The sequence below is a fragment of the Nannobrachium achirus genome (assembly GCF_963921795.1).
Source record: "Nannobrachium achirus genome assembly, chromosome: 20".
Lineage (NCBI taxonomy): Eukaryota > Metazoa > Chordata > Actinopteri > Myctophiformes > Myctophidae > Nannobrachium > Nannobrachium achirus.
Window position 1 is genome coordinate 11,984,630 of NC_137827.1, and position 26,742 is coordinate 12,011,371.

Here is a 26,742-nt window from a genome sequence, read left to right on the forward strand (position 1 = left end):
TGGGGACCTGACCCCCAGTTTGGGAACCACTGCATTAGTGTAAAGCTAAATCGTTTTCCTCTTAAATCCACCAAGCATCATTACTCCATCATTGATTTAAGGAATCGGTGTACATAGATATCTCCTTAACAAAAATATAAACATTGTTTTTGATCTCCTGTCAGTACAATTTGGTCATGCAGAAAAAAAGGACAGTGCCAATAAGGGCATAGCAGTGGCGGCCATGTTGTGGTGCCACAGATTGAAAGACCATTTAGTTTTTCCCCATAGATATTTAAAAAAATATTCATATTAATTATTTTAAGGAGCCTGGGTGGCATATGGTTCCGGACTTAAAATAATTCATACTAGTAAGACGCCTCAGAGCGACAAGCGACCTCGCCCTACAGTGATGTCAGGACATCAGGGATCTCCATATATGGGCATAAAAGGGATTTGTTCCCCCTGGCATAACAGGGCATCATTAATATTGATGACATCAGGGAACTCCATATATGGACATAAAAAGGATTCTGTTAAGTGTGACATCACAGTGAAGCCAGAGCGTGATGTCAGAGCGGCAAACCCATTCTGGTATTCATGGGTTGCATTTGTAGTCCTACACCAGCCATTTTGAGGACCAACACAGGTGTTTTGATTAACGTAGAACATTGGTTCTATGCCAATCAGACAAATTGAACACCTGTGTTGGTCCTCAATATGGCCGGTTTAGGACTACAAATGCAACCCATGAATAGTTGTTCCCCTGACGTCACAGTGACATCAGAGCATGATGTCAGAGCGGCAAACTCATAGACCGTACAAATGTGTACACGTCTACACGGACGGACGGACGGACGGACGGACGGACGTGGACAAGCTGTGACGTTTCTCATAGTAAAATAAATATATTTCAAACATCTCTATGGGAAAAATGTATGGGCTTTCTATATGCGGCACCACAAAATGGCCACCACTGCTACATCATTGACATATTTCAGACGATAGAACTGCAAAACCATAACATTATTGACACAATAGATAATTTATATAGTCTAGTATCATACAGCATACGATTACAGATCAGGGTAATACTGTGCAATTAAAATGCATACTTAATGAGCTGTACAAAAGTAATATATCCTCACTGAGCCAAATTCACAAACCTTCAAAACAAAACCGCGTACGCCATTATCTCAGAAATATATTTGAATTAAACCGCAAAAAAATATATATACATCTTTCAGGCCCTGCAATTCCGATCCTTTTTTTCTTTGTGCACTTCAATGTTACATTCTGCAATGGTGTGTCTGATTTGTCTACAGTACATAATACGTTTTTGATTTCTTTACACGACAAAACAACAGCAATGACAATCATAGGCGATACATCCATGGTAAAACACCTGACGCCTCTCACGGTATGACGAGCTACCTTTTCAAAGTGCAAAGAGAGCAGGTGGTCGAGTGTGTGTGAGTGTGAGTCAAATGTCTTCCTGTGCTCCGGGTGCCAGAGGAGAGTTAAGAGTCTGTGTTCTTCTTCCTAAGATTAGATGATATGTCTGCTTTATGCCGGGGGCAGACCCCCATTCACAAACACCCCCACTCAGAAACATCCCCATTCAGAAATACCCCCATTGAGGTTAGGGTTAGGTTTAGGTGACACCTCCATTTAAAATAATGGAAGTCAATCTTCTGAATGGAGATATGTAGGCCTGAACACAAATCTGTGTCACTTTAGATTTGAACCACTTTAACCATTATTTTATGCTTTAACTATTAAAAAATAGCAGATATACAAGCTCGCAGCGTGGCACCGTAGATCTGCCATTTTAGAAAAAACGTGAACATTTTGTGCAAGTCTTTGAATATATGACCCAATTCAATGTCTTCTAAATCAGTGGTTCTCAAACCTTTTCATGTCAAGGACCCCCGAAATTACATGTATTTGGGCCACAGACCCCCCCATCTCAAAATATGTTGTTCCAGGGACCACCCAGAAGCAAATGTTTGAGTTACAAATGTTCAAAAATTATGATTTTTCAAAAATAGCAGATCTACAAGCTCGCAGTAGCTTGTAGAGCTACTATTTTTCAATAGTTAAAGCATTAAATAATTCTAGGCCTAAATGAAAGCGAGAGACAGGAAAGACAGGAGATACATGCAGAAAAGGGGGTTATCCCTATGTTTCCAGGGTCCTATGTGGTCCTATGTGGGAACATTAAAAAAGGGTTCTATGTTCCCAGGATCAATCCCACGTCATTGTGCTTTTACAATCATTTATCAACAAGGCAGGCACTCTGACGGCAAAGCCTTGGTGCTTGTGACGAGCGCCCAAACAGCCTGCCAACGAGTCAACAAAGTGCATTGTCCAAGTTGGCAGGCCACGGCGCATGGAATAGGTCAGCGGTTCTCGGACGTTTTAATTTCAAAGTGAGAGTTACAGACCTGTAAGGGTCCATTCGGAAAGCTCTCAAGAAACCCCCGAGGGTCCCCGGACCGCACTTTCAGAACCACTGGAATAGGTCATCACCTTTTTCGAAATTGCACATACTGTTGTACTACTAGACAATGATGGTGCGCATTAGGCTAGCTAACGTAACAGACTGGCAGCTACACAATAGGATGGTTAATGTGCTTTAACAGACTACTGAATTGGGAACATAGGACTAGGGCTGTCAAAATTATTACATAATCGTCTAATCGCAATTATTTGACATTTTTCATAATCGTCATAATCGTTTCCATGTAAAAAATTGTAGATAGATCCACAATCAATGTTCTTTTTTAAGTATAAAGTTGTCAAATATGTCAGTCATTTCTTTGTATATATTTAGGATATGTGTCATATCTACCATGTGCAACTTCAAAGCCTAAAAGCCAAACAGGAATGTAATTGTCAACGACAAAAACACGATTAAATCGTTAATCGCAATTATTTGAGTGACAATTAATCGTCATGTAAAATGCCATAATCGTGACAGCCCTACATAGGACCCTAGCGGAAACATAGTTAGGTTAGGTACGCTCCGGCAGCAGAGAGCTTCAGGTTGGATTCAAACCAAAGACGATATAGCCTTATTTATGTGGCATGCACGCTTGCCAGGTGAGCCACAGAGGGGGTTCCCCCGGAGTTCACATTCTTTCTCTCTTTTAACAATACAAAAGTGCAGGCACTGTTCGAAAGTACAGAATGTCTCCTCCCCCGTCTCTTCAAGTAAGATCGGCGTCGGCGCTCCTCTCCGCCCGGTGCTTAGCGCTGCCGGCCCTCAGGACGTCGTTGAGAGCCTTCTGGACGTTGGCGGGCTGGAGGGCGGCGCACTCCACCAGGCCGGGCCCCATCTGGGCGTAGAGGGCCTGGCACAGGTCGGCCGTGGCCGCCCGCACGCTGCCGCCCCGGCCGTGCACGGTGCCACTGTGGCCCGAGGTGCCCAGGAGATGCCACAGCAGGGGCAGCACTTTCTGGGCCACCATCTGGGGCTTGCGAGGGTGCAGCTCTGTCACCAGATCTGGACGGGAAAGAGAGAGAGAGAGAGAGAGAGAGAGAGAGAAAGAGAGAGAGAGAGAGAGAGAGAGAGAGAGAGAGAGAGAGAGAGAGAGAGAGAGGAGGTCACAACATAAAACAGGTCCGTCAAGATGCTGTGGTCTTTAAAAAGGTCATTAAAGCACTGCTGCTCTCGATTCTGGACCTTCGCGGTTGGGTCTGGTTATATGGAAACGTAAGCAGAATTTGGTCCTGGATCTTCACAGGTTCTTGAACGTTCTAGTTCTGGGTCTAGTTTGGCCCTGTAGTGGAAAGGGGGCTATTGTCTCACACCTGAGTACACAGAGGGTGTGGAGAATCTAATCTATACAGGATCGTGATGGTATCGTTTCTGTAAGACACTCATGATAAAGGTCCAGAGTCAGCCAAACAGCAGTGCTTGAATAAATCTGCTGAGCAGCAAGAGCAGTGCGTGGGATATCTCTTCCTGAATGGTCAATAGTTCAACAGCAGAAAAGTCAATGCTCAGGCTGTGGGGACTTGGTTTTTTTGCGATTATTTCCAGTGGTATGAAGTAACTATGTACATTTACTTAACCCATTTAGGCCTAGAATTATTGAATGCTTTAACCAGTGAAAAATAGCAGATATACAAGCTCACAGCGCGGCACCGAGTGCCGCGCTGCGAGCTCGTAGATCTGCTATTTTTGAAAAAGTCGTGAAAATGTGTGCAAATCTTTGAATATATGTATTTTCAAAGCGAACGTTTGTAACTCAAATTTTGCTTCTGGGTGGTCCCTGGAACTACATATTTTGAGATGGGGGTCCGTGGCCAAATACATATCATTTTGACATAGTACATAGTAGTCTCTCAAGAACAGACTAACTGAGCTCCAGTTAAGTGAAAAGGACCTTTTCTTTGACGATGGCTGGCCAGATTGCTGACATAGAAATATAGGTTTTTCCAAAAATCTTAGAAGGATTCAAAAGACACTTATAGAATCGGGTCAAAATTACAATTTTCAAAAATAGCAGACCTACTACTACTACAACACAGATCCAAATATTGTACTTTTACTCCACTACAATTATTTGAAAACTTTAGTTACTGGTTACTTTGCAGATATAAAATTATAATATTATATTATCTTATACCTTGGCTATCAGAAAATAGCCACATCTACTAGCTCACAACGTGTTGCATCGCAACGTGTCGTGAGCTCGTAGATCTGCTATTTTCAAACATTTTGTACTATTACTTTTGGTACTTTAAGTACATTTTGATGCCAACACTTTCATATTTTTGAAATCTAGACTTTTACCTGTTGCAGTATCGACACTTTTACTTAAAGGGGAAGACCACCCATTTTCAATATTGAACTATGTCATTAATATAACTTAGAGGAGTTTCTAGTGTGGAAATAGAAAAAAAGTTCCCCCTCTTCTGTGTTGCCTAGAACTGGAGGATTGATTTTGGGGTTTGTATTGTAAAGTACAACTTGATGACATCACACCGTTGTACTTTACAATACAAACCCCAAAATCAATCCTCCAGACACACACAGAAGGGGGGGAACTTTTTTTCTATTTCCACACAACTCCTCTAAGTTATATTAATGACATAGTTCAATATTGAAAATGGGTGGTCTTCCCCTTTAACTCTCTTACCGCTTTGGACGTTCCCGTTCGCCCCATTTTTCACGGCGGCGCGATGCCAATTGTACGTTCTTTCGCTCATTCTTTTGTACCTTGTTTTTATGTCTGTAAACTGATGAGGGGTCGCGCGGGTGTGTACAGTATAAGCATCTCCTGTAATCCTGCTTTGAAATCTCCACCTCATGTAAACATCAATAATGTCCAAATTCACTTCTTGGCTGCTAGCTGTCGTTCTATTGCTCTGATGCGACTCTGCGCCCTGAATGTATGGAAGCTGCAGCGGCCCATTTCACATTAATTCTTGCATGAGGCTGCCCTCTACTGCTAGTATGACCAAAGTGCACTATGTAATGAAAAAAAATGAAAAAAAAATAGATCTTTGTCTATAACCTCGCAAAGGTAAGCTGCTTTTGCTGGCACAAGACCCAATAAATAAATAATAACATCTGGCAGTAAAACTGTTCAGTGAAACATGTGAGTGCTTTTTCCTCCAGCGATCATTTCCACAGCGTTGTCTTACCTGCCACCTTGTGCACCAGATCCACCTTGGCTTTGCCACTGAGGAACTGGGACTTGGTGCAGAACGGCTGCAGCAGCAGGATGTTATCTGTGAGTGGAAACACAATGAAAAGACAAATATAGACTCACTCACCCACGGGCGTCACAAGGGGGGGGGGGAGGGGAGTGGGACTGAGTTACTAGGGCCCAAGGTGGAGGAGGGGCCTTAATTATTTTATACTTTAGCTATTGAAAAATAGCAGATATACAAGCTTGCAGCGCGGCACCGAGTGCCGCGCTGCGAGCTTGTAGATCTGCTATTTTTTGAAAAGTCGTGAAAGTTTGTGCAAATCTTTTAATATATGTATTTTTCAAGCGAACATCTGTAACTCAAATTTTGCTTCTGGGGAGGTCCCAGGAACTAAATATTTTGAGATGGGGGTCAGTGGCCAAATACATATAATTTTGGGGTTCCTTCACATGAAAAGGTTTGAGCACCACTGACATAGAAACATTTAACGTTTATAACGTTCATAACGTTTTTCAAAAGAATTGAAATATTCATTCAAGACTTTGTGACAAATGTTCACGATTTAAAAAAAATAGCAGATCTACAAGCTTGCAAGCGCGGCACTTGGTGCCGCGCTGTGAGCTTGTATATCTGCTATTTTTCAATAGTTAAAGCACACAATAATGCGTAATAATGCGTTCCCAGTCTAAATGGGCTAAAGCCCGTCCCCCTATGAAGAACATTCATGGGGGGCCCGCAGTGAATCCTTGTACCCAGGGCCCAGAATGTGGTGCGACACCCTTGCACTCACCACCAGCACCAAGCTCACTTTACACCTGATAAGTGAATCTCTGCTGTCGGGGGGGGGGGGGGGGGGGGGGACCTTGTATGTTTCAAATATGTCTATTAACCCATTGAGGCCTTGAACTATGCTTTAACTATTGAACAATAGCAAAAACCTTGGAAGAATTTAGAAGACATTTACACTTGAACAAAAAAATAGCAATCTACAAGCTCGCAGCGCGGCACCACTGTGAGCTTGTATATTAGTGGGAGAAATATGTAACAAAAAAAGGCTAATGTGTTCACTTCCGGCAGAAAGCGTGAAAATTTGCACCTAGGGGTATTTTTGTGCGCCGAATTAAAAAATTGACGGATCCAAGCACTTTTCCTATGGGAACTGGTGGCTCTAATTCACTTACCATACTAGGGGGGAAAAAAAAAAATCTTCTTTAAGTAGCATGTGAGGGGTCTATCTAGGGGGTCTTCATGATTCTGAATCCATTGCAAGCATTTGTTTTGCACGAAAAACATTCCTTGGGCTAAAAATGGACCCTACAAAACTGTGAAAAGTGATGACTCATTTGTTCTTCTTCTTGGAATGGATTCAGAATCATGAAAACCCCCTAGATAGACCCCTCACATGCTACTTAAAGAAGATTTTTGGGGGGTCTTTTTTCCCTGTATGGTAAGTGAATTAGAGAAAAGTGAATTTGAGAAAAGTGCTTGGATCCGTCAATTTTTTAATTCAGCGCACAAAAATACCCCTAGGTGCAAATTTTCACGCTTTCTGCCGGAAGTGAACACCTTTTTCACATATTTCTCCCACTATATCTGCAATTTTTGAGCGGTGGTAGACCGCTCCATAGCATGGCCGTGTGTGTATCCGTGTATGTATCCGTGTATCCGTGTATGTATGTATGTATGTATGTATGTGTGTATGTAGCCTGAACTACCACTCAGTGACCAGAGAGGGTGCTCTTGAGTCTAGTCTGAGCATCAACTGCAATATTCTCTCTCTCTCTCTCTCACACACACACACACACGCACACACACACGCACAAACACACACACACACACACACAACCACCGCTCAGTTCACACGGGTGTGATTTTTTAAAGCGAAAGATTAAATAATGGTTAGAGCGGTTCAAGCCCAACTCGACACAGATACGCTCCAGGTCTTAAAAGGGGTAAAATGGTGAAAATAGACAATCTACAAGTTCACAACACGTTGCATCGCGAAGCGTTCTGAGCTTGTAGATCTGTCGTTTTCACCACTTTAGTACCATGTAACGAAGAAACCATAAGAAGTAGAAAACGCAGAGACACAAGGTTTCTGCCCGACAGCGGCGGTATATGCGAGACGCCAATGATGTTTTTGACAGCAAATTTTGATTTAGTTTTAGTCATAGTCTTTTGAATAAAATGTCATTTAATTTTAGCCATAATTTAGTCACCTGAAAAGCTTTAGTTTTAGACTAATTTTAGTCGACTAAATGTCATACGTTTTTAGGCGACTAAATCTACAGTTGATTTAGTCAACTGAAATGTATTTTGGCAGGCCTCGATGGCATCGTAATGACTGATTTTACACTTGTAGCCGATCTACACTTGTAGCCGATCTACAAGCTCACAACGCGTTGTGAGCTTGTAGATCTGCTATTTTCAGCACGCAACACCTGAGAGCAACCAAACATAAAACGACTCTCTTCTCCACTAGTCCCTCCCTAACGTTTTTTTTGTTGATGAAATTGTCAATATATTTAGTCTTAGTTTTAGGCATCACAGCTTAGTTTTTATTTCGTTTTCCTCAGTGAAAAAAATATAGTCGACAAGCATTTTTCGTCATAGTTTCAGTCGACAAAATCGACACTGCGAGACGCGTACCAAGGTGGAGGAGAAGAGCATCGAGGGCTGCGTTAGCGGCGGAGCAGATGGCGGTGCTCTTGGAGTTGAGGTGGTTGTCCACGATGGCCGGGACCAGGATGTTGACCACCGGGGACAGGCTGTCCTTCAGCAGGACGATGATCTTCTGCAGGGACTTGAGGGCGTGCAGGTTCACCTTACTGTTGGACTCCAACAGTCTGGCCTTGAAGGCATCAAACACCTTGACACAGCACACACACAGAGAGAGAGAGAGCACATAAACACAGGTAAGGAAGGGCAGTCTTCTCATGGTAATTAACCATCCATCATTCTTGTAAAATGGAGAAAACAATTTATCTACACACAAGCTCACGTCGTGTCAAATCATGCCGCGCCGTGAGCTTGTAGATTCATTACTAGTAAGACGCCTCAGGGCGACAAGCGAACGAGGTCGCGTCACAGTGTTGTGGACATCAGAGATCTCCTTTATGGGCATAAAAGGGATTTGCTCCAATGGCATCACATGGATCTCCAGATCTCCATATATGGGTCGCAATTAGCCTATTATTTAGCTTTGGTTGGGAGTTATACGAAAGCTTTTAAAAGGAATCTTATTCTTAAATGATTCTGATTTATTGAAATGTATGGAAGTATTGAGTTCTAAACAAAAGGACCATCTTTGGTAATTGGCTTAACACTTATGTTGCAATGATTTTTTCTCTTCAATGGTCCGCGATGCCATGGTCTCCATAGACTTCCATGTAATTTATAGTGCACGGATCGTGCACGCCCATGCCTAATCATGCACCACGTGTGTAGATGCTGTTCACAGCTTTCAAACAAAAAATTCCGCTTGGAAATCCGTTCAGGCATTCATGATTTATCAGCCATTATGTTTTCTTCAGATGTAAACAGACATGGCTGCCATGTTTGAAAGAATGGGTTGGTATGGGGGTTAAACATGCAATTTCGCGATCGCGATCATGCCTAATACATTTCTGGAGGTCCAAAAAACATTTTTGAAAAAAAAAAAAGAATTTGAAAAAAAAAAAAAAAAAAAAAAAAATCTTCAAAAACGGCCCAAACTCGGGAAACTCGGGGTTGGCACAGGGGTGGTACCAATACAAACTCGGGAAACTCGGGGTTGGCACCAGATGTGTTAATATGAAACAAAGATTATTCTTGGCACACATTTGCACTTGAGAAAGCCATCCCTAGAAGATGCCAAAGGGTAGCTTGTTCTTAAGTAGTAAGAGATGAATAGTTGTTACTAACCGGGAATATGCTGTTGATGACCATGTTGGGGTTGTGCTGGCAGTCGGCCACCAGCTGGTCCAGACCTTTCATTCGCTCCCGGAAGTCCTTGGAAGCCAGCAGACCTGAGATCTGCTTGATGTACTCCGTCTTGTCTGAGATGTTGTGATGCAGAGACCTGCAGCTGTACTGCCGACCGGACTCCCTGCAAAACACGTCAAACGCAGGGCTGTCACCATTACCACATTTTACGCGACGATTAATTGTCACGGAAATAATTGCGATTAACGATTTAATTGTGTTTTTGTCGCTGAACACTGGAGCATATGAATACAAATTGGGGCGGCATAGCTCAGGGGTAGAGAAACCGTTATTAGAGCACAAAGGGTTCCCGAAGGGTTCCCAGTTCGAATCCGGGCTCCCCCTGAGTTAATGTCGAAGAGTCCTTGAGCAAGACTCTGAAGCCCTAATTGCTCCCGGTGAGTAGGTTGGTGCCTTGCATGGTTTCCTCCGCCACCGGTGTATGAATGTGTGCGTGAATGGGTGAATGTAATGCACAATCTATGTAAAGCGCCTTGGATAAAAGCGCTATATAAATGCACCATTTACCATTTAGAAATTGCATTTCGGTTTGGCTTCGAAGTTGACAAATAACCTAAATATACAAAGGAATAGCCAATCTACTAGCAAAATAAATAAAAAAATCACCCGATGCACAGGAACTGTGAACTATTCTTCTGATGAGTGCTCGCCTCTCTCATTTTCAAGATTCTCACATGTCCTCTTCACAATAGACCTTTCTATTATGTGAATAAACTAAGAATTAAGTGGCTCTCGGTTTATACTTTACATTAGCAGTTCTCAAAGGGACCCTCAGCACTCAGGATTCCTTGAGGGGGTTCTAAATGGGCCCTTACATCAGCAACATTCTTCTGGGAGCTACTGGTGTCACTGGTGCTCTAGTTCAGTTCCCAAAGTGGGGGTCCCCAAATTAGTTTTTTGGGGGGTCTACAGATGATTAGCTTAATGTGCAACATTGTTTTCTCACCGAGCAGTAAACTAACCAACATAGAGTAAAAGTGTATACAGTGTATCTGTTTCTAAAGTTAAAATTTAATTACTTTTAAGACCTTTTTAATACCAAATTGGCCAAATTGTCAAATATTGCGTAACGAGGCAAACATTGTTTAAATAGCCAATCTACAAGCTCAGTTGTGAGCTTGTAGATTGTCTATTTTCACAATATGTATCTGAAGAACCGACATGCCTAAAATTCCAAGTGCCTGTCAGGGTGGGTGGGGGGGTCCCCAGTTCAAATGAAATTATTTTGGTGGATCGCGGCCTGAAAAGTGTGGGAACCTTGTTCGAGAGCAGGGGTTCCCAAACCTTTTTGTCTCAGGGCACAACATAAATATTTTTTTAATCCGAGGCACCCTACAGTACATTATAATTTTCACTCCCAGCATCTTATATTTATAGCATATCGTCGTTGTCGGGTGGAAACCTTGTATGTCCAACCTTGTATCATCTATAAATAAATAGATAAATATATCATCTATAAACATATATACATATTAGGCTACTAAACTAGTGAAAACAGCAGATCTACAAGCACACAACGAGGCGTTGTGTGCTTGTAGATCGGCTGTTTTCACTAGTTTTGTGCGACAGTCTTGTACGATGAAGCAGGGCTTTGCTTTAGCAAAAGACGTACACATTTGAAACTTGGAGATACGAGGTTTCTGCCCGGCAGTGACAATATTTTAGTGATTGTGTTGCGAGGAAAACTTCGAGATAATAGCCATTTTGGTTAGAACTGACTGGAAATAACGTTGTACTTCAAGTTTAAAATGATACTAAATATTTTTTCAAGTGTCCAAATAAATTCCAAATATTATCAAATGATCTCGCGGCACCCCTGGACTGCTGTCACGGCACCCCAGGGTGCCCCGTCACCCACTTTGAAAACCCCTGTTCAAGTGATGTGTGTGTTACTGGTGCTCTGGTGATGTCGCCACCCACCTGTTGACTGGTTCTCTGGTGAGAGATGAGGCCCTGACCGTACCGCTGCCGGGGAGAGAGCGCCTCCCACTGGTTGGGGCATCCTGGGGCATTTCACCAAGACCCTGAAACACACAGTTTCTACTTAAAGAGGGGTGCATCCATACCACTTCTTCATGTACCCGTACTTTATGTTTGAGTACTCACTCATAACGACGGGTGTACCAGAGCATTCATACCGACTGGTATACCAGAGAACTCATAGACTATGTAGTCAGGGAATTTTAATAAAACCTGTGAATAAATTCTTTACCAAACAATTTCTTCACCAATGTGTTCGTAAAGGTGTCTAGTAACATATCTAACAAAGATTGAAATTCAACATCCCCTAGCAAAATATTTCACAGCTAGGGTAATTCTGGGTCTCATTCACTTACTATACACCTATAAGGGAAAAAATCACTCCCAAAATATGCTTTAAGTAGCATGTTATTCTGAATCCATTGCAAGCATTTGTTTAGCACGAAAAACATTCATTGGGCCAAAAACAGACGCAAAAAAACGATGGTTTAGTGATGAGTCATCACTTTTCACAAGGTGTATTGAAAGTGAATGAGACCCAGAATTACCCTAGCTGTCAAACATTTTGCTAGGGATGTTGAATTTCAATCTTTGTTAAATATGTTACTAGACACCTTTACCAACACATTGGTGAAGAAATTGTTTGGTAAGGAATTTATTCCCAGATTTGACAGGTATTCTGCTAATTTTCCCTGACTAATGAGTATTTTACATAATACTAGTATTTTTAGTTTTAACAGTTTTTAAATAGCAACCATTGCAAAACATCTTACCATTTTAGTACATCAAGCAGGACTTCCCTACTTGAAATAGCATAAACTTACCCCAAAATTATTGACAATCATTAATTCATAATAATCCTGGCTGGTGGATTTCTTTCTTTCTTTTTTACAACAAACTAGTAAATTACAATGCAAACATCCCTTTGGGTTATAGGATCTAAACATCCAACGTGTAACTGTATGTCCAGGTTATGGGAAGCATGTCGCTTGGGATCATGGAACCCCCCCAAGGTTATGGGAATGGATATAACCAGAGTTCACACACATTTTTACCAATGAATTTCCAAAACCTTTCCAAAATACTTTTTTTACCCGATTTCCAGGCCTATATAGCAATCATTCAGCGCAATATTGAGTCTCTTAGTCCAGTGTGCAATGCCCAAAGACAGGCAGGGTAGCACAAATAACGCATAGAATAATATACTGCAGGGTTCTTCAACAGGGGGTCCGGGACCCCTAGGGGGTCCTCAGAGTTACTACAGGGGGTCCTCCAAATATTTGAGTGATAGAAAGTTTTTCTTTCCCTTTTTTATATTAACCACTTGAACCCTAGTGTCCATATTCTGAGAACTTTAGCCGAAAATAGCCGATCTACAAGCTCACAACGCCTCGCGCTGCGAGGCGTTGTGAGCTTGTAGATTGGCTATTTTCGGCAAAGAGGTTTGGTGTAGAGGGGAAAAAAGAGCAGAGTGAAAGGTCAAGTTTATTAAGTATTGACGGTTCAAGTAGTTATATCTGAAAACACAAATTGATTTGAATACAACATACACATACACTGATGATTGCGCTGTCAAACGATGAAACTATTTGGAATCTTTGAAAAGGTTATGGGGGGTCCCTGCTTCATCTCTCTCTCAACAAAGGGGTCCTTGGCCTGAAAACGTTGAAGACCCCTGATATACTGCATGACAACATCATTGTGTTCACATGGACAAACCTTTGTCTTGAGAGTGAGAACGATGTCTCTGACCGTGGGCAGGTCTTTCGCGGGGACGTTTTTCTCCAGGATCTTATCGAAGTCACGGTGCGACGAGAGGAACAGGAGCATCCGCCGACCAAAGTACCTTAGGACAGAAGCACAATTAACCCATTAAGATCGGGAATGCATCTTTGTTACGTTCGATTTTCACTTTATCCATTATTTTATGCTTTAACTATTAAAAAATAGCAAATCGTTAAAATATTTGCAAATCTTTCAATATATAATTTTCAAAACAAACTTCTGTAACTCAAATCTCTGCTTCTGCCGGTTCCTGGAACAACACATTTTGAGATTTTTCAATAGCTAAAGCATTCAATAATTCTAGGCCTAAATAGGAAGAGGAATAGTGCCTCCGTGGTACCTTGCTTCCTGTGAGGAGTCTTGTGCCAGCCTGGCGACAGCAGGCAGGATCCTGTCAGTGAGGTCCTTCCCTCCGGAGAGGAGGCGGGCCGCGCCAACCTTCTCTACCAGCGTGGCCAGATGTTGAGCCGTGCACTTCCTCACCCCCGCGTTCAGGTGGCTGCACGCACGCACGCACGCACGCACGCACGACACACACACACACACACACACACACACACACACACACACACACACACACACACACACACACACACACACACACACACACACACACACACACACACACACACACACACTTTATTTAGGCATTTAGCAGACACTCAAAGGTAAACCAAGAATCATCAGTCTAAACAGTATAGTATCCAAAAAATCTATAATCCGTACATTGAAACTATACATTACACAATATAACACTGGTTCCCAAACAGTGGGTCGGGACCCATTTGTAGGTCACAGACACATTTTTATTGTTCCCTTAGTTTTTTTTGTTTCCTACATTTTGTTTTTAATTTCCACAACCTCCACCTCTCATTTCTCACATGAGGCCGATTCTAGCAAAACACATTTTTGGACTTATATTAAATATTTCAAATGTGTGTGTGTATGCGTGCAGGTTCTGACCCGAGTCATCCGAGCCACGGATGGGGGTGCAGTGCCAGACCATTCTTTTTTTATACTTGGGCTATTCAGAAATAGCAGATATACAAGCTCATAGCACGGCACCGAGTGCTGCGCTATGAGCTTGTAGATCTGCTATTTTGGAAACAATTTGTGCAACTCTTTGAATAGAGGGTATGCGCGTGACATCATCATCATACCCGGAAATTATGCGGGAACGCCTACTGAGTGGCAAAAAACTACTTTCTGGCCTTGACAGCCCATACATCCAAACAGAAAAGTCCTATCTGATTGCATTAAACAACATTAAACAACGTTAAACTCACTTTGCAACTCCCTTTGCCACTCGATATGCCGTTCACTTTATGCATGTGCATACCCTCTATATATATATTCTTATAAAGCAAACACTTTCAACTCAAAGCTCAGCCTCTAGGGGGGGTCCCTGGACATTAAAGGAGTAGTTCACCCCCAAAATGACTTTTTTTCTATTGATTACTCACACCATGAGACTTGAGTTCAATAATATTTTTTTGTATTTGTCGTATTCCTAAGACAAAAAAAATTGATTAAAGTACATTTACCCCCATTGATTCCGGATATGGGGACCCAAATGCATTTTCGGTCTCCATCCGGAATCAATGGAGATACATTTATTGTAATCAAATTATAATCTTAGGAATGCGACAAAAAACAAGAAATATTATTGAACTCAAGTCTCCATGGTGTGAGTAATCAATAGAAAAAAAGTCATTTTGGGGGTGAACTACTCCTTTAAAGAATTTAAGCACCACAGATAAAGAAACATGAGGATTCAGACGACACATATTTAGAAGACATATAAATGAGCGTGTGAGTCGGGGCTTACCCGAGTCCTCCCGTCATCAGGGCGTTGATGCCGCGGAGGGGGGTGCAGTGCCGGACCATGCGATCCAGGGCAGCGTCCGTGTGCTGCCTGATGAAGGCGTTGCTCTCGCAGGCCTTCTGCAGCAGAGCGCGGGCCGTGCCCTCCAGCTCCTGGTCCATGCTCCTCTGCAGGTGCTCGTAGAGGTCCCCCAGCGTGCACACCGCCACCCTGGACACCCCCGACCGCAGGTTCTTGATCTGGGGACAAGCAGCGGGAAGCAGCAGGTCAGGGGATGGGACGATGTTATGAACATTTCACGTCACGATTATTGTGACCAAAGAAATTGCCATTTATGATATTATCGCGATCAAAAATACCGCCACCCCCCCTATCGTGATGATCGCATTGCGCCGCGTCGTGAGTTTGTAGATCGGGCAATTTTTGGCAAATGGATTTGGTAGAGTGAAAAAAAGGGGGGAAAAAAAGACTGTATCAAGTACGTTATTTCCAGGTCAGTTTTTACCAATTATAGAGGGTTTAAGTGGTGATATGCAGCTCAGCAAATAAAAAGTGAATTATTCCCAGTGCATGACGGAGGATAATGTCACGAAATGTAAATCTCCACGATACGATTATTGTGTTTTTCATCACGATAAACGATAATAACGATTATTGTCCCATCCCTACAGCAGGTGTGTTTTTTTCTGAAAAATGACGATTTTTATTTCAACAATCGAAGTATATCGATATGTGTAAACAGCAACATATTGTATCGCTACACTTTGTATCGTATCACATCTCTAATATTACTTTCGATATTTACAACTTCACTAATATCTAGATAAACAAATTAACCAATTTCATCTGTCTGTCCATCCATCTATCACTAGATCAATAAACAGAAAGCCATTAAGGGTTCAAAAGATTTTACTTTTTAAATGCATGGTGTATCACCTTTAATGAAAAAAAGATAATTAAACACACAGATGTTGAACGTGTAGTGTGTGTAGTGTGGTGTGTACCTCTTGAATGAGTACCAGACACACATCGTGGAGCTTGTTGAGGACCGTGTCTGAATGGTTCTGAGCCAGGCTGCGGAGGATGGTCAGACCTCGGATCTTATCTTCCCTGCATTTACAACGACAACACAACAGAAAGACATCAGACATCATTCATTCGCCATTTTAAAGCTGCAATTCGTGAATTACACAGCATGTTTACCTGGGATTCGAACCCAGGCCTGCTGCACGAGAGACCACATTTGTACCGACATCAAGAGCCAATCCCTAGTTATATATTAAATAGTGAGTGACAATGCCGTCGTGACAAGCTGCGCACAGGGTAGTGTGAGAACAAATGAGAGAAAGAGAGGGAGAGAGAGAGAGAGAGAGAGAGAGAGAGAGAGAGACTCCACGTACTGTAGGTGCTTATATATATAATCTTTTGGGTCCTTTACATGAAAATGTTTTAGAATCACTGACATAGAAACATCAACAAGAATCGACACACAGTCAATTTAAAATCTGGTGGATTGGTGTGTTGAAGTTAGTGTTGGTGTTCTTTCTCATGTAGGATATTTCATAATATTCTAACTTACTGTAGGCTATATGTCTAGGGATGGCCAAATGGAGATTTTTTCTGCGCCTCGCTCCACTCTAGCGTGATAGCGTCGCCCCCTTCTCACACGTGTTAACATTAATAACAAGCCAACAACAACAAGAGCATGCATGAAGCCATCAGAATGGTCGCCGATGAAGAAAAGAAAAGATAGCGCGCTGTCACATTATGTGACACCAATGTCTGAGTAACATCACCCAATGCAAGTTAACTATGCGATGCAGTCACACATTTCTTTACCAAACCAATGTCGGTGTAACATTCATGCATGCGGTTGCTGTCCTCCACACGCTGAGTCACTCGACACACAACTCAACGCAAGGAAACAAACAGCGAAAATTGGATTTTACAAAACGGACCCCGTCAGCGTCGATCCCGTTTTAAAGAGGAAAAAGGAGCTTAAAACCAACTTGCTAGGGTTACGTTGTCGTGGTGTTGATGATGACAAGTTTATATAGGATCTGCAAGCTCACTAGTCGCGCCCGCATAGAGTTGTCTGAGCCTGACCGTCAGCTTTCGGTTGATGAGTGTGGAACGTTATATCAGACACACTGCAGTGCAATTATTTACTATAAAATCTGCTATTACATTTGCGTGTACAGTAGTCTACACCTTGGGACTTGGGAGTTAATCTGTTTGTTATATAGGGCTCTTGAGTCGCACTGCAGTGTTTGCTGTTGCAGCCGCGATGTGTTACATTACAGACGTGATGTGATTATGTCAATCCTACTGTACTGCAAAAACACTTGAAAACATTCGTATCATAGCCTATTCTTCTTCTTCCTCATTGTATTGTTGTATTGAATGAAAATAGGGAGCTTTATTATGAGGAAAAAACTGGTGTGTTTTCCCTTTTAAAATTGGGTAAATCGCGCATTTTTAAACACATTTCCTTAACGGTTATCACTTATGTAACCGATAAACTTTTGCTCCCGACCCCCCCCCCCGGTCGCCGTCATCGAAGCTTCGAAGTTCGCTCGATTTCGTCGAACGAGCTTCGATTGCAAAAAATTCAATCGAAGGTCAGCCCTAGGGAGAAACAAGAATACAAATGTTTTCTAAAAGAAATGTGTTTTTGCAAAGAAACGGATTGAAATGATAAGTCTGTAATGTGATGCGCTGGTCGCCAGGCACGTGCGCACATACAGCAAAAGGGGCTTGAGCCCTTAACTTTTATCCGTATGAAAAGGCCCTTTTAGAAATGTCAGCCCATGCCTCTCTAAAATTCTGTGCACTCCCTGGACCCTAGCTGTTTCCTAACAAAACAGCAGCAACAGCAAGACGCATACGTAGCCGCATGTAGCAATAACTTCCAATCGTATGACTTTTGGAATCGTTGAATCGGCTAAACGTGATGTCCATTTCATTCATTTACTTCTCTCACGCCCGTGTTTTGTGTGTGCTGATGCAGCGATCATTGAATTTGCGACTCTGAGCTTTGTTATTTTCGCATAGCCTACTATGTAACCAAGACGACTTTAGCGTTCCTCACGTCATCAATGTAACATTAGAAAGTTGTGTTTTAAGCTCTTCTTAAACAGGATTCAATGTGACGACGCGGGTCTGTTTTGTAAAATCCAATCGACGAGGGAGCATGTTTCCTGATGAACAAGTCAGCGTGTACAGCCAAATCAAGCACGGTGGTCACACAGAAATGTGTGACCACAGCCACTGGCCTTAGTGTGAAGGAATGGTGCTCCCTGCTGGACAAAATATTTCATTACAAGTCCAGGATTCCATAGGCTGGAGGAGCGGTAAACACCCCTGCTATTGGCCCTAATGCAGTAATGTCCACCCATGGTCGGGGGGGCCGCTTCCAATCATGAAACTAGCTCGGTTACCATGTGCCATGGACAGCCAATCGGCAAATAGGTCGCCTGAATGTCTCGCCAGAAAATGATCTCTTTAAAGATCTGGTGTTTCCCACCAGATAAAAACCTCAGAAGGATCTAGAAGACATCGTGTCAAAAATATTCAAAGACTTGCACAAATTTTCACAAAAAAAAAAGCAGATCTACAAGTGTGCAGCGTGGCACTCGGTGCTGCCCTGTGAGCTTGTATATCTGCTATTATTTAATAGTTAATTTAGTTTTCCCGATAATTAGTAATAAGTGTGTGTGTGTGTGTGTGTGTGTGTGTGTGTGTGTGTGTGTGTGTGTGTGTGTGTGCGCTCACCAGTCTTCTGAGCCGCAAAGCTTGAAGCTCTGCGTCAGTGCCAGGTCAGGATCAGAGAAGGGCCGGAGTTCCGAAGGTTCTGTCACATCTCTCCTCTGGCTGGGAGTACCTGGGGACAGCTCGTCTGCACGGACACGCACGCACACACACACACACACACAAGGTTTCATGTTACGTCTCCTGAAAGCGAGCAGTGCATGAGTGGGTGGAGGTATTTTAATAGTAGGCCGCCTGTCAAAACAGAGCACGGTGGACCCGTTAGTTGTGAGAACATCTTGTTCAGCCACCCTCTGCCAGGTCTGATGGCATAATTAATGAACTGTGCTGTTGTTAACCACTTAGAAACCCCATACAATGTTACTTCATGGACTGGAGTCCCTCAGGGGTCTGTAGTACTGATAGCTCCGGTCCGGTGCGTTAGCGAGTTCTCTCGAAGGGCCGATGCATACTGCACTTTAAGAGCCGATTTTATTTCGGTTCTAAAGATGGGATTCATGGTTCTTTGAAGTGAGCTGGAACGCTGGGATCCGTTCCTTTCTAAGAGCCGTTCAAAAGACTCATTTTAGTTACTTGGGTTGTAGATTTTGATTATAAATCACTTCAACCCCATGTACAATTTCGGCCATATACATTTCGGCCAGTTGAAAATAGCGTTGCAACGCATTGTGAGCTTGTAGATCTGCTATTTTCATTTTTTCCCCTACATTTTATTCATTGGAAAACTTGTGAAATGGGACATTTTGCATAATGTGTAATTTCTACTATTGGTACTATAAGTGCATTTTGATACCAATACTTTTGTACTTTTACTCAATTACATTTTAATTCCAAACTTCTACTTGTGGCAGAGTATTTCTACATTGCAGTATTGGTACTTTTACATAGCCTAAGCCTAAGTAAAGAATGTTTGTACTTTTTCCACAACTGTTCATTTAGAAAGGAGCGGCTCCCTACTGCGAACCGGATCCCGTCGTTCATTTCAAAGAGCCGTTCAAAAGACTCGATTTGTTCGCGAACGTCCTATCTATTCGGTTCGGGGAGTCACAAAATTTCGGTGGCACCGAACAGCCGAATTAACGCTACCCACCCCACCCCCGAACCTCTGAATGATGTCATTTTGTAGTTTGGACAGAGCCGAACCGAAATAAATTTGTCTCTGAAAGTGAAGTATTAATCGGCCCTAGCGCTCCGTTAGGCGGTGCTGTTCTCCATGGACCGAAACAATGGTCATTTATATTGACCAGGTCTGCAGAGGGCGCAGTGGAGTAAATAAAAGTATTTTCCATCCGGGACATATTTTATTTTCTGCCCAAAAAGTGAAAGCCCCTTTTCCACTGCAAGGTGGAACCAGAACTTTCAGGAACCTGAACCTATGTTTTTGGTTCTGGCTACATGACCAAAATAATCGAATATCAAAATATGCCTAATACTCTTAAAATGCCACTTTTATAAACCACTGCATCCATAAACCACTGCATCCATAATATGGATTCCATATTCTGGGGCAGAACGTCTGCCAAAAAATAGCATATCCACAAGCTCACAAGAGATTTGGAAGAGTGAAAAAAATACCATATCAAGTATGTTTACAGGTGTGTTTTACCAATTGTAGAGGGTTTAAGTGGATCAAAGGTGAATTGATCCTAACATATGGAGGGCGGAGGACCATTTCACGCTATATTAAAATCTCTGCAATGCGATTATTATTGTGAGCGTTTTTTAATCACGATAAACGATAATAACGATTATCGTGCCATCTCTAGTTGGCACAGGGAGACCTGCTGCTGACCTGAGCTGTGAGAGAGAGAGGGTCGTGTTCCGCTGAGGCGAGGGGCCCTGCGGGTGCGGGGCAGGGTCTTGGGGTTGGGAGGCACTGTAGGGGGACTGGGCTGGTGGCGCTGGCTGGAGCTCTTGCTGGAACTCTGGTGTACTGGGGGGCTGCTGGGGCTCCTGGGGGACTCATCAGGTAGAGACTCTGCCTTGGTGGAGGTCAGAGTACTGCCGTTCAGATGCAGAGCTACAAGAGGAAAAACTGACAAATGTCAAATTAACCAAATTAAGCCTGGCATCCCTATTTCGGGGAGAATTTTCAGAACATTTCAGTGAGCTTGTAGCTGATGACAAACTCACTATGTGACACATTATGCAACACATTTATAGATCTGCTATTTCCAGCAAGCGACACCATTGTATGATGACGAGAGACTATTCAGATTTAATGAAAAACAATCTAGTTCCAATCCATTCTCTCGAGACAGAGTAGTAGCTGGCTACAGAAAAGGGTCAAGTGGGCGGTCCCTTTTCTTGACGATGGCTAGCCAGATTGGTTCCAATCTGGATAGGCACTTTTTTGGGGGGGCTGCCAGTCTGAGCATAGCCCCCAAAAAAAACTAAAAACGCCAGTTTATAGCAACTCTTTCTCACCTCTGATGTCAGATGGTGTGTTGTCATCTGTGGGCCATTCAGACAGCATCTGTTTGACACGTCGTCTGTCTGTCTGGACGTCCGTTTGTCTGTCGTGTGCGTGTTCCACCTGAAAGCCCTGCACCTCTGACCAATCCAGTCGCTGAGGACGCGTGGTATCACGACCGCACCGGGCAGCCCTGACCCTCTCCTGCACACACAAAACACACCAGGCAGGGTTGTTGTTTTTTTTTTCACTTTCGAAATTCGACAGATTAAAAAAAAACACATATTATTGCTTCATAGCACTGGTTCTCAAAGTGGGGGCCAGGGACCCCCAGGGAGAGTTTAAAACACTTAAGACCCATTCTATATTTGGGCTATCTGAAAATGGCTCATCTATCTTCAAGCTCACAATGTAAGCTTGTATATCTGCCGCTTTTGACAAATGTTGACACATCTCTTATGGGGGTCCCTTGCACAAAATCTTTTCAAATGGGGATCCGAATACATATCTTTTTTTGTGTTAAAAATGAAAGATATTTGAGAACCACTGCTTGATAGACAATTGTTGTCCACAGTGTACCACTGCACAGCAGTGTGACAAACCTTAGCCTCTTGCGGAGCTGTGCTGTACGTGTCCGTGTCGTGGTGGCCGCCAGGCATAGCGTGACCGTAGACGGCCCTCAAGGGACTGCAGGGGGACTTGGCCCCGCAGTCAGCCTGCTGCTCAAAGTCAGCAGCTCCTTGACGAAGGGAGAAGACCGCCGAGCCAAACACACCTGGGGGAAAGGACAGGTGAGATGATGATACAGACAGCTTACAACAGATGTGATCCACTCATGAACTAGGGCATTAACGACTTGTGATTGTTGCAAGTCGACTCGACTCAGTAAGAAGTTGAGTTGAAGTCGACTTTATTGTTTGATGACGTCGTCACACCGTGCGAGAACATGGGGGACAAAACCCCAAACCCTGTGCTAAATTCCATTGAAAAAACACAGTTGGAAAAGGAGAGAATCATTCTGTCCTTGACAGTAAGCAATCATACTGTTTGATTGCTGAACACACACACATGGAATAAAAAATAATGATGAAAAAATACATTTTAATTTAGTTTATTTTTATTTTTTTCAACTTTCGACTTTCCCTGGTGGGAGTCGACTTGTGTAATCAAGTCGACTGAATCGACTTGTCGACTTTTTGGTTAATGCCGTATCATGAACTACTCGATGATCAAAGGCTCAAAGCTACGCAAGATCTATATAATAATTATAAGGTTTGTGAGAAGTGTGTGCTGTTTGCACATGTTCCAGAGGACTGCTGGAAGGCCAGGCCACCAGAAACGGTTCTTGTCTGGGAGCCTTTAGCCCCTTTTACACTATGAGGTGGAACCAGAACTTTCCAGAACCTGAAGCAATTATTATTTTTTTGGTTCTGGTTTTGTTTCCATAGCGTATGGCCCGGTTTCTAGGTCCTGCTCTTGATGTAGTACTAAACTTGACTGAGTTCTGGGAACCTATGGGCGGGGCCAGCAGAGCTGCTGCTCTTTTTTGGGACCTTCCCCGTTAGGTCTGGCTAAATGGAAACGTAAGCAGAACTTGGTGCCAGAACTTCACAGGTTCTGGAAAGTTCTTGGTTCTGGGAAGTTCTTGGTTCTAGTTCTGGTTCGGCCCTGCAGTGGGAAAAGGGCTTTTGGCCTGACTGCAGGCAATTGTGATTTGTTTCTCAAATCTGATCTTTAGGACTGATTGACGGTTATTTGCAAGTGGTCAGATCTGATTTGTGTGTTCACTCAGACATCGTTGACATATCTGCATTCGTTGCTGTGGGAACCATGTAACAACAAACAGCAGCAGGCGTGAGTAATGCTTAACTTATGCTCTGTCGTACGATGGTGGTGTCGCTTACCGACAATATACGAATACACAAGCTCACTATTTTCAGCAATTTGTACGACAAAAGTATTAATCAGATTTCAGTGTGCGAGAGTCCAGACTGAGAGAAATCGGAAAATCATATTCGAATTGTATTTCAAACCACCTAAGGTTCAAATCAGAATATTCCATGCGTTTTTGTTGCGCAGACCTGATCAAACCAATCCGATTCCAATCTAGATAGGACAAATGCATGGCTTTGAGGACAGACACGCCTCGGCGTGGAGCTCTGACCCTGAACATAGCTGTGTTTGAACAGCTTGATAAGTAGATGAGTGAACAAAGACATGAGGTTGTAAATGACTGACCCTTTCCCACCACTCCTTCAGGCATGTCTGTGACCGGCGAGCTCCTGTTGCTGTAGCTCTGACATCCTGGTGGACACAGGAGAGTTGTATTAATGCATTACATATTGATTCATTATACAACAGGTAGTTCCACCGAAGCAATCCGATTGAATGGCTCTCTACTCGTGCGAATAATGAGCACTACCACACAGGTCTCATCAAACAAAGATATCAGCTGTGCTGGTCGCGAAAGTTCTCCCTCTTCCCAACACTATGCTCACGTGAAGTTCGGTGACATAGTAGCTAAAAGTGGCATTCAAAAGTTACTTATCAAATAATTAATGTAATTACAATTAGGGGTGGGCGATATGGAAAAATACAATATCACGATATTTTCCCAAGTTGTATCACAATACACGATTTTATCACGATTCTTTTTCACATTGGTTTTTATGGTTATTTTTCATGTTACTTGACAAAAACTAGACTCTCTGGGTTCCTGTTGGGAGGTCTAAATTGAACTTTACAAGTATGTAACTCTGACAGTATACAAATGAAAACAAATGGACCCTTACGGGTCCATTTGGTTTCATAAGTAAGGGTCCATTTGGTTTCATTTGTATACTGTCAGAGTTAAGTGAAGACCTTGACATTTTGAGAACTGATGATTTAGACCAAAATGCAGGTCTAAATTGAATTCTGCAATGAATCTCTGTATTAACGATTAAACAGGATCTTTTACAAGGCTCCCTCAATTGTATCACGATATATACGATACCTCTGAAAAGGCATATCGTGGAGACATTGTATCGTCTCAATGATAATTATCACCATATAGCCCACCTCTAATTACAATGAAATGAAGTTGACATGTTTTGAAGCTAACTGTTGTATAATTGCAATATTACACTTGAGGGTGTGGGTTATCGTGGTTATTGGCACTTCTGCGCTGCTGCAGGAACGCTTGTGTAATATTGCTTAATTACACACTACGCCAGCCATTCCCCACCTGTTTATATTGGACCGTGTTTATATTGCAAGTGGGACCCCAAACAAATGGCAAAATACTAAGGCTTTATTGATAACAAAGTTAAGTCATGATATTCTTTTCCGGGAACTTATCTGTGTCACATAACTACTTTAACCATTATTTTATATACTTGGTTGGGCTATTCAAAAATAGCAGATATACAAGTTCATAGCGCGGCACCAAGTGATGAGCTTGTAGATCTGCTATTTTTGAAGAAACTTTTGTACTACTCCTAATATAAAGCCATTTAACACTTATTGCACACTAATGAATGATTGTTTTAATGATATTTAATGATAATATTTGTTACTTCAATTGTCATCTTCATAGATGCTGGTCAGCCACAAACTCACAGTCACAACAAAAAAGATACCAGTTCTGTTCAGAATTTGTCGTCTCACATCTTTCCACAAAATATTAGAAAACGCTCAATAGTGGGCTCGATAAAAGCCCTGGCTCAATAAGCAGGATCGATAGGGTGCTCATTATCAATACAAATTAACGAGCTCCATCCCTACTCAGGGCACGGACTGACCTTTGGCGGGCCTCAGCGCTCGGATTGGCTCGCGGCAGGCTGGTCGGACCGGCGGAGGAGAGGGCTCCGCCGTACCGTCCTCGTCCTCGGGTTGCGTCCGTCCGTTGGAGTAGGGGAGTCTCTGGCCAACAACGCCCACGTCGGGAGAGGCTTTGTCCTTCTTGGAAAAGCCTGGAGAGAAACACGCACATAAACATGTTTTTAGACCTGCACGCGAATCTGTGTCACTTTAGATTTGAACCACTTTAACCATCATTTTTTGCTTTAACTATTGAAAAATAATATTGAAAAATAATATTTTTTGAAAAATCGTGAACGTTTGTCTTTGAATATTTTTGACCCGATTCTATAAATGTCTTCTAAATCTTTCTTCTAAATCAGTGGTTCTCAAAATTACATGTATTTGGCCGCGGACCCCCATCTCAAAATATGTTGTTCCAGGGACCACCCAGAAGCAAATATTTGAGTTACAAATGTTCGCTTTTAAAAAAGAAAATCTTGATTTTTCAAAAATAGCGGACCTAACAAGCTTGCAGCGTGAGCTGTGAGCCTGTATATCTGTGATTTTTCAATAGTTAAAGCATTCAATAACTCTAGGCCTAAATGGGTTAAGGAACGAGGGCCTACATTTGAAGCAAGACGCAACACAACGGCATGCAAATACAGAACATCTTCCCTCTACCTTGTAAGCTGCTGAAGTCCATGGACAGAGAACATCTGAGTTTTGTAGAAGGCACTCTTGCAGTGGGAGGCTTTGCCGCCGAGGAGGCAGAGTTTCCAGGGCTGTTGACAATGTGACACATACGAGGCTGTGCGTTAGATCACATGTTTTCAAAGTGGTGGCATTTGATATTAAACAACACATTTAATGTAGAAAACGGAGACCTCAGCTTTTTCAAACTTCGCGGTTCTGTGCCGAGTGTCTTGATATCTTTTTAATGCAAGCATATTGTTATCGCCGTTCGCTACTGTAAGATCAAATCTGCGGTTAATTGGCAAATGGTGCATTTATATAGCGCCTTTATCCAAGACAGAGATTGTGCATTACATTCACCCATTCACACACACTTTCATACACCGATGGCGGAGGAAACCATATATTAACAACTTGAACCCTTGTGTCCATATTCTGAGAACTGTAGCCAAAAATTGCCGATCTACAAGCTCACAACGCCTCGAGCTGCGAAGCGTTGTGAGCTTGTAGATCGGCTATATTTGGCAAAGAGGTTTGGTGTAGAGGGGAAAAGAGAAGACTAAGTACAGAGTAAAAGGTCAAGTTTATTAGGTAATGACGCCTCAAGTGGTTAAATATCTGAAAACACAAATTGACATGAATCCAAAACACACTGATGATTGTGCTGTCAAACGATGAAACGAAGGTTGTGGGGGTCCCTGCTTCATCTCTCTCTCAACTAAGGGGTCCTTGGCCTGAAAACGTTGAAGACCCCTGATCTAAACAATGAACAGCAGAATCCATTAAGTCTGAGCGCTTCGTGACCCGTATGGTTCTGCCATGAAGGCATATTGGCCTTTGAGATACCCTGACCCTCTCATGG

General features: G+C 42.7%; 1 protein-coding gene across 1 annotated transcript in view; it reads right to left on the bottom strand.

Moving 5' to 3' along the window:
* Positions 1-710: 710 nt before the first annotated feature.
* The window catches only part of togaram1 (TOG array regulator of axonemal microtubules 1), a 47,688-nt gene continuing 21,656 nt past the window's right edge, over positions 711-26,742 (bottom strand). The window contains exons 7-22 of the mRNA XM_080750832.1: positions 25,869-25,969; positions 25,187-25,357; positions 23,643-23,708; positions 22,007-22,179; positions 21,419-21,608; positions 20,784-21,011; positions 18,995-19,118; positions 16,225-16,330; positions 15,224-15,459; positions 13,736-13,894; positions 13,330-13,456; positions 11,551-11,654; positions 9,550-9,733; positions 8,296-8,515; positions 5,638-5,724; positions 711-3,487 (exon numbers count right to left, since the gene is read on the bottom strand). Coding sequence (XP_080606958.1) covers positions 3,192-3,487; positions 5,638-5,724; positions 8,296-8,515; positions 9,550-9,733; positions 11,551-11,654; positions 13,330-13,456; positions 13,736-13,894; positions 15,224-15,459; positions 16,225-16,330; positions 18,995-19,118; positions 20,784-21,011; positions 21,419-21,608; positions 22,007-22,179; positions 23,643-23,708; positions 25,187-25,357; positions 25,869-25,969 — 2,572 coding nt within the window. The 3' untranslated portion in view covers positions 711-3,191. The remainder of the gene's footprint in view (positions 3,488-5,637; positions 5,725-8,295; positions 8,516-9,549; positions 9,734-11,550; positions 11,655-13,329; positions 13,457-13,735; positions 13,895-15,223; positions 15,460-16,224; positions 16,331-18,994; positions 19,119-20,783; positions 21,012-21,418; positions 21,609-22,006; positions 22,180-23,642; positions 23,709-25,186; positions 25,358-25,868; positions 25,970-26,742) is intronic.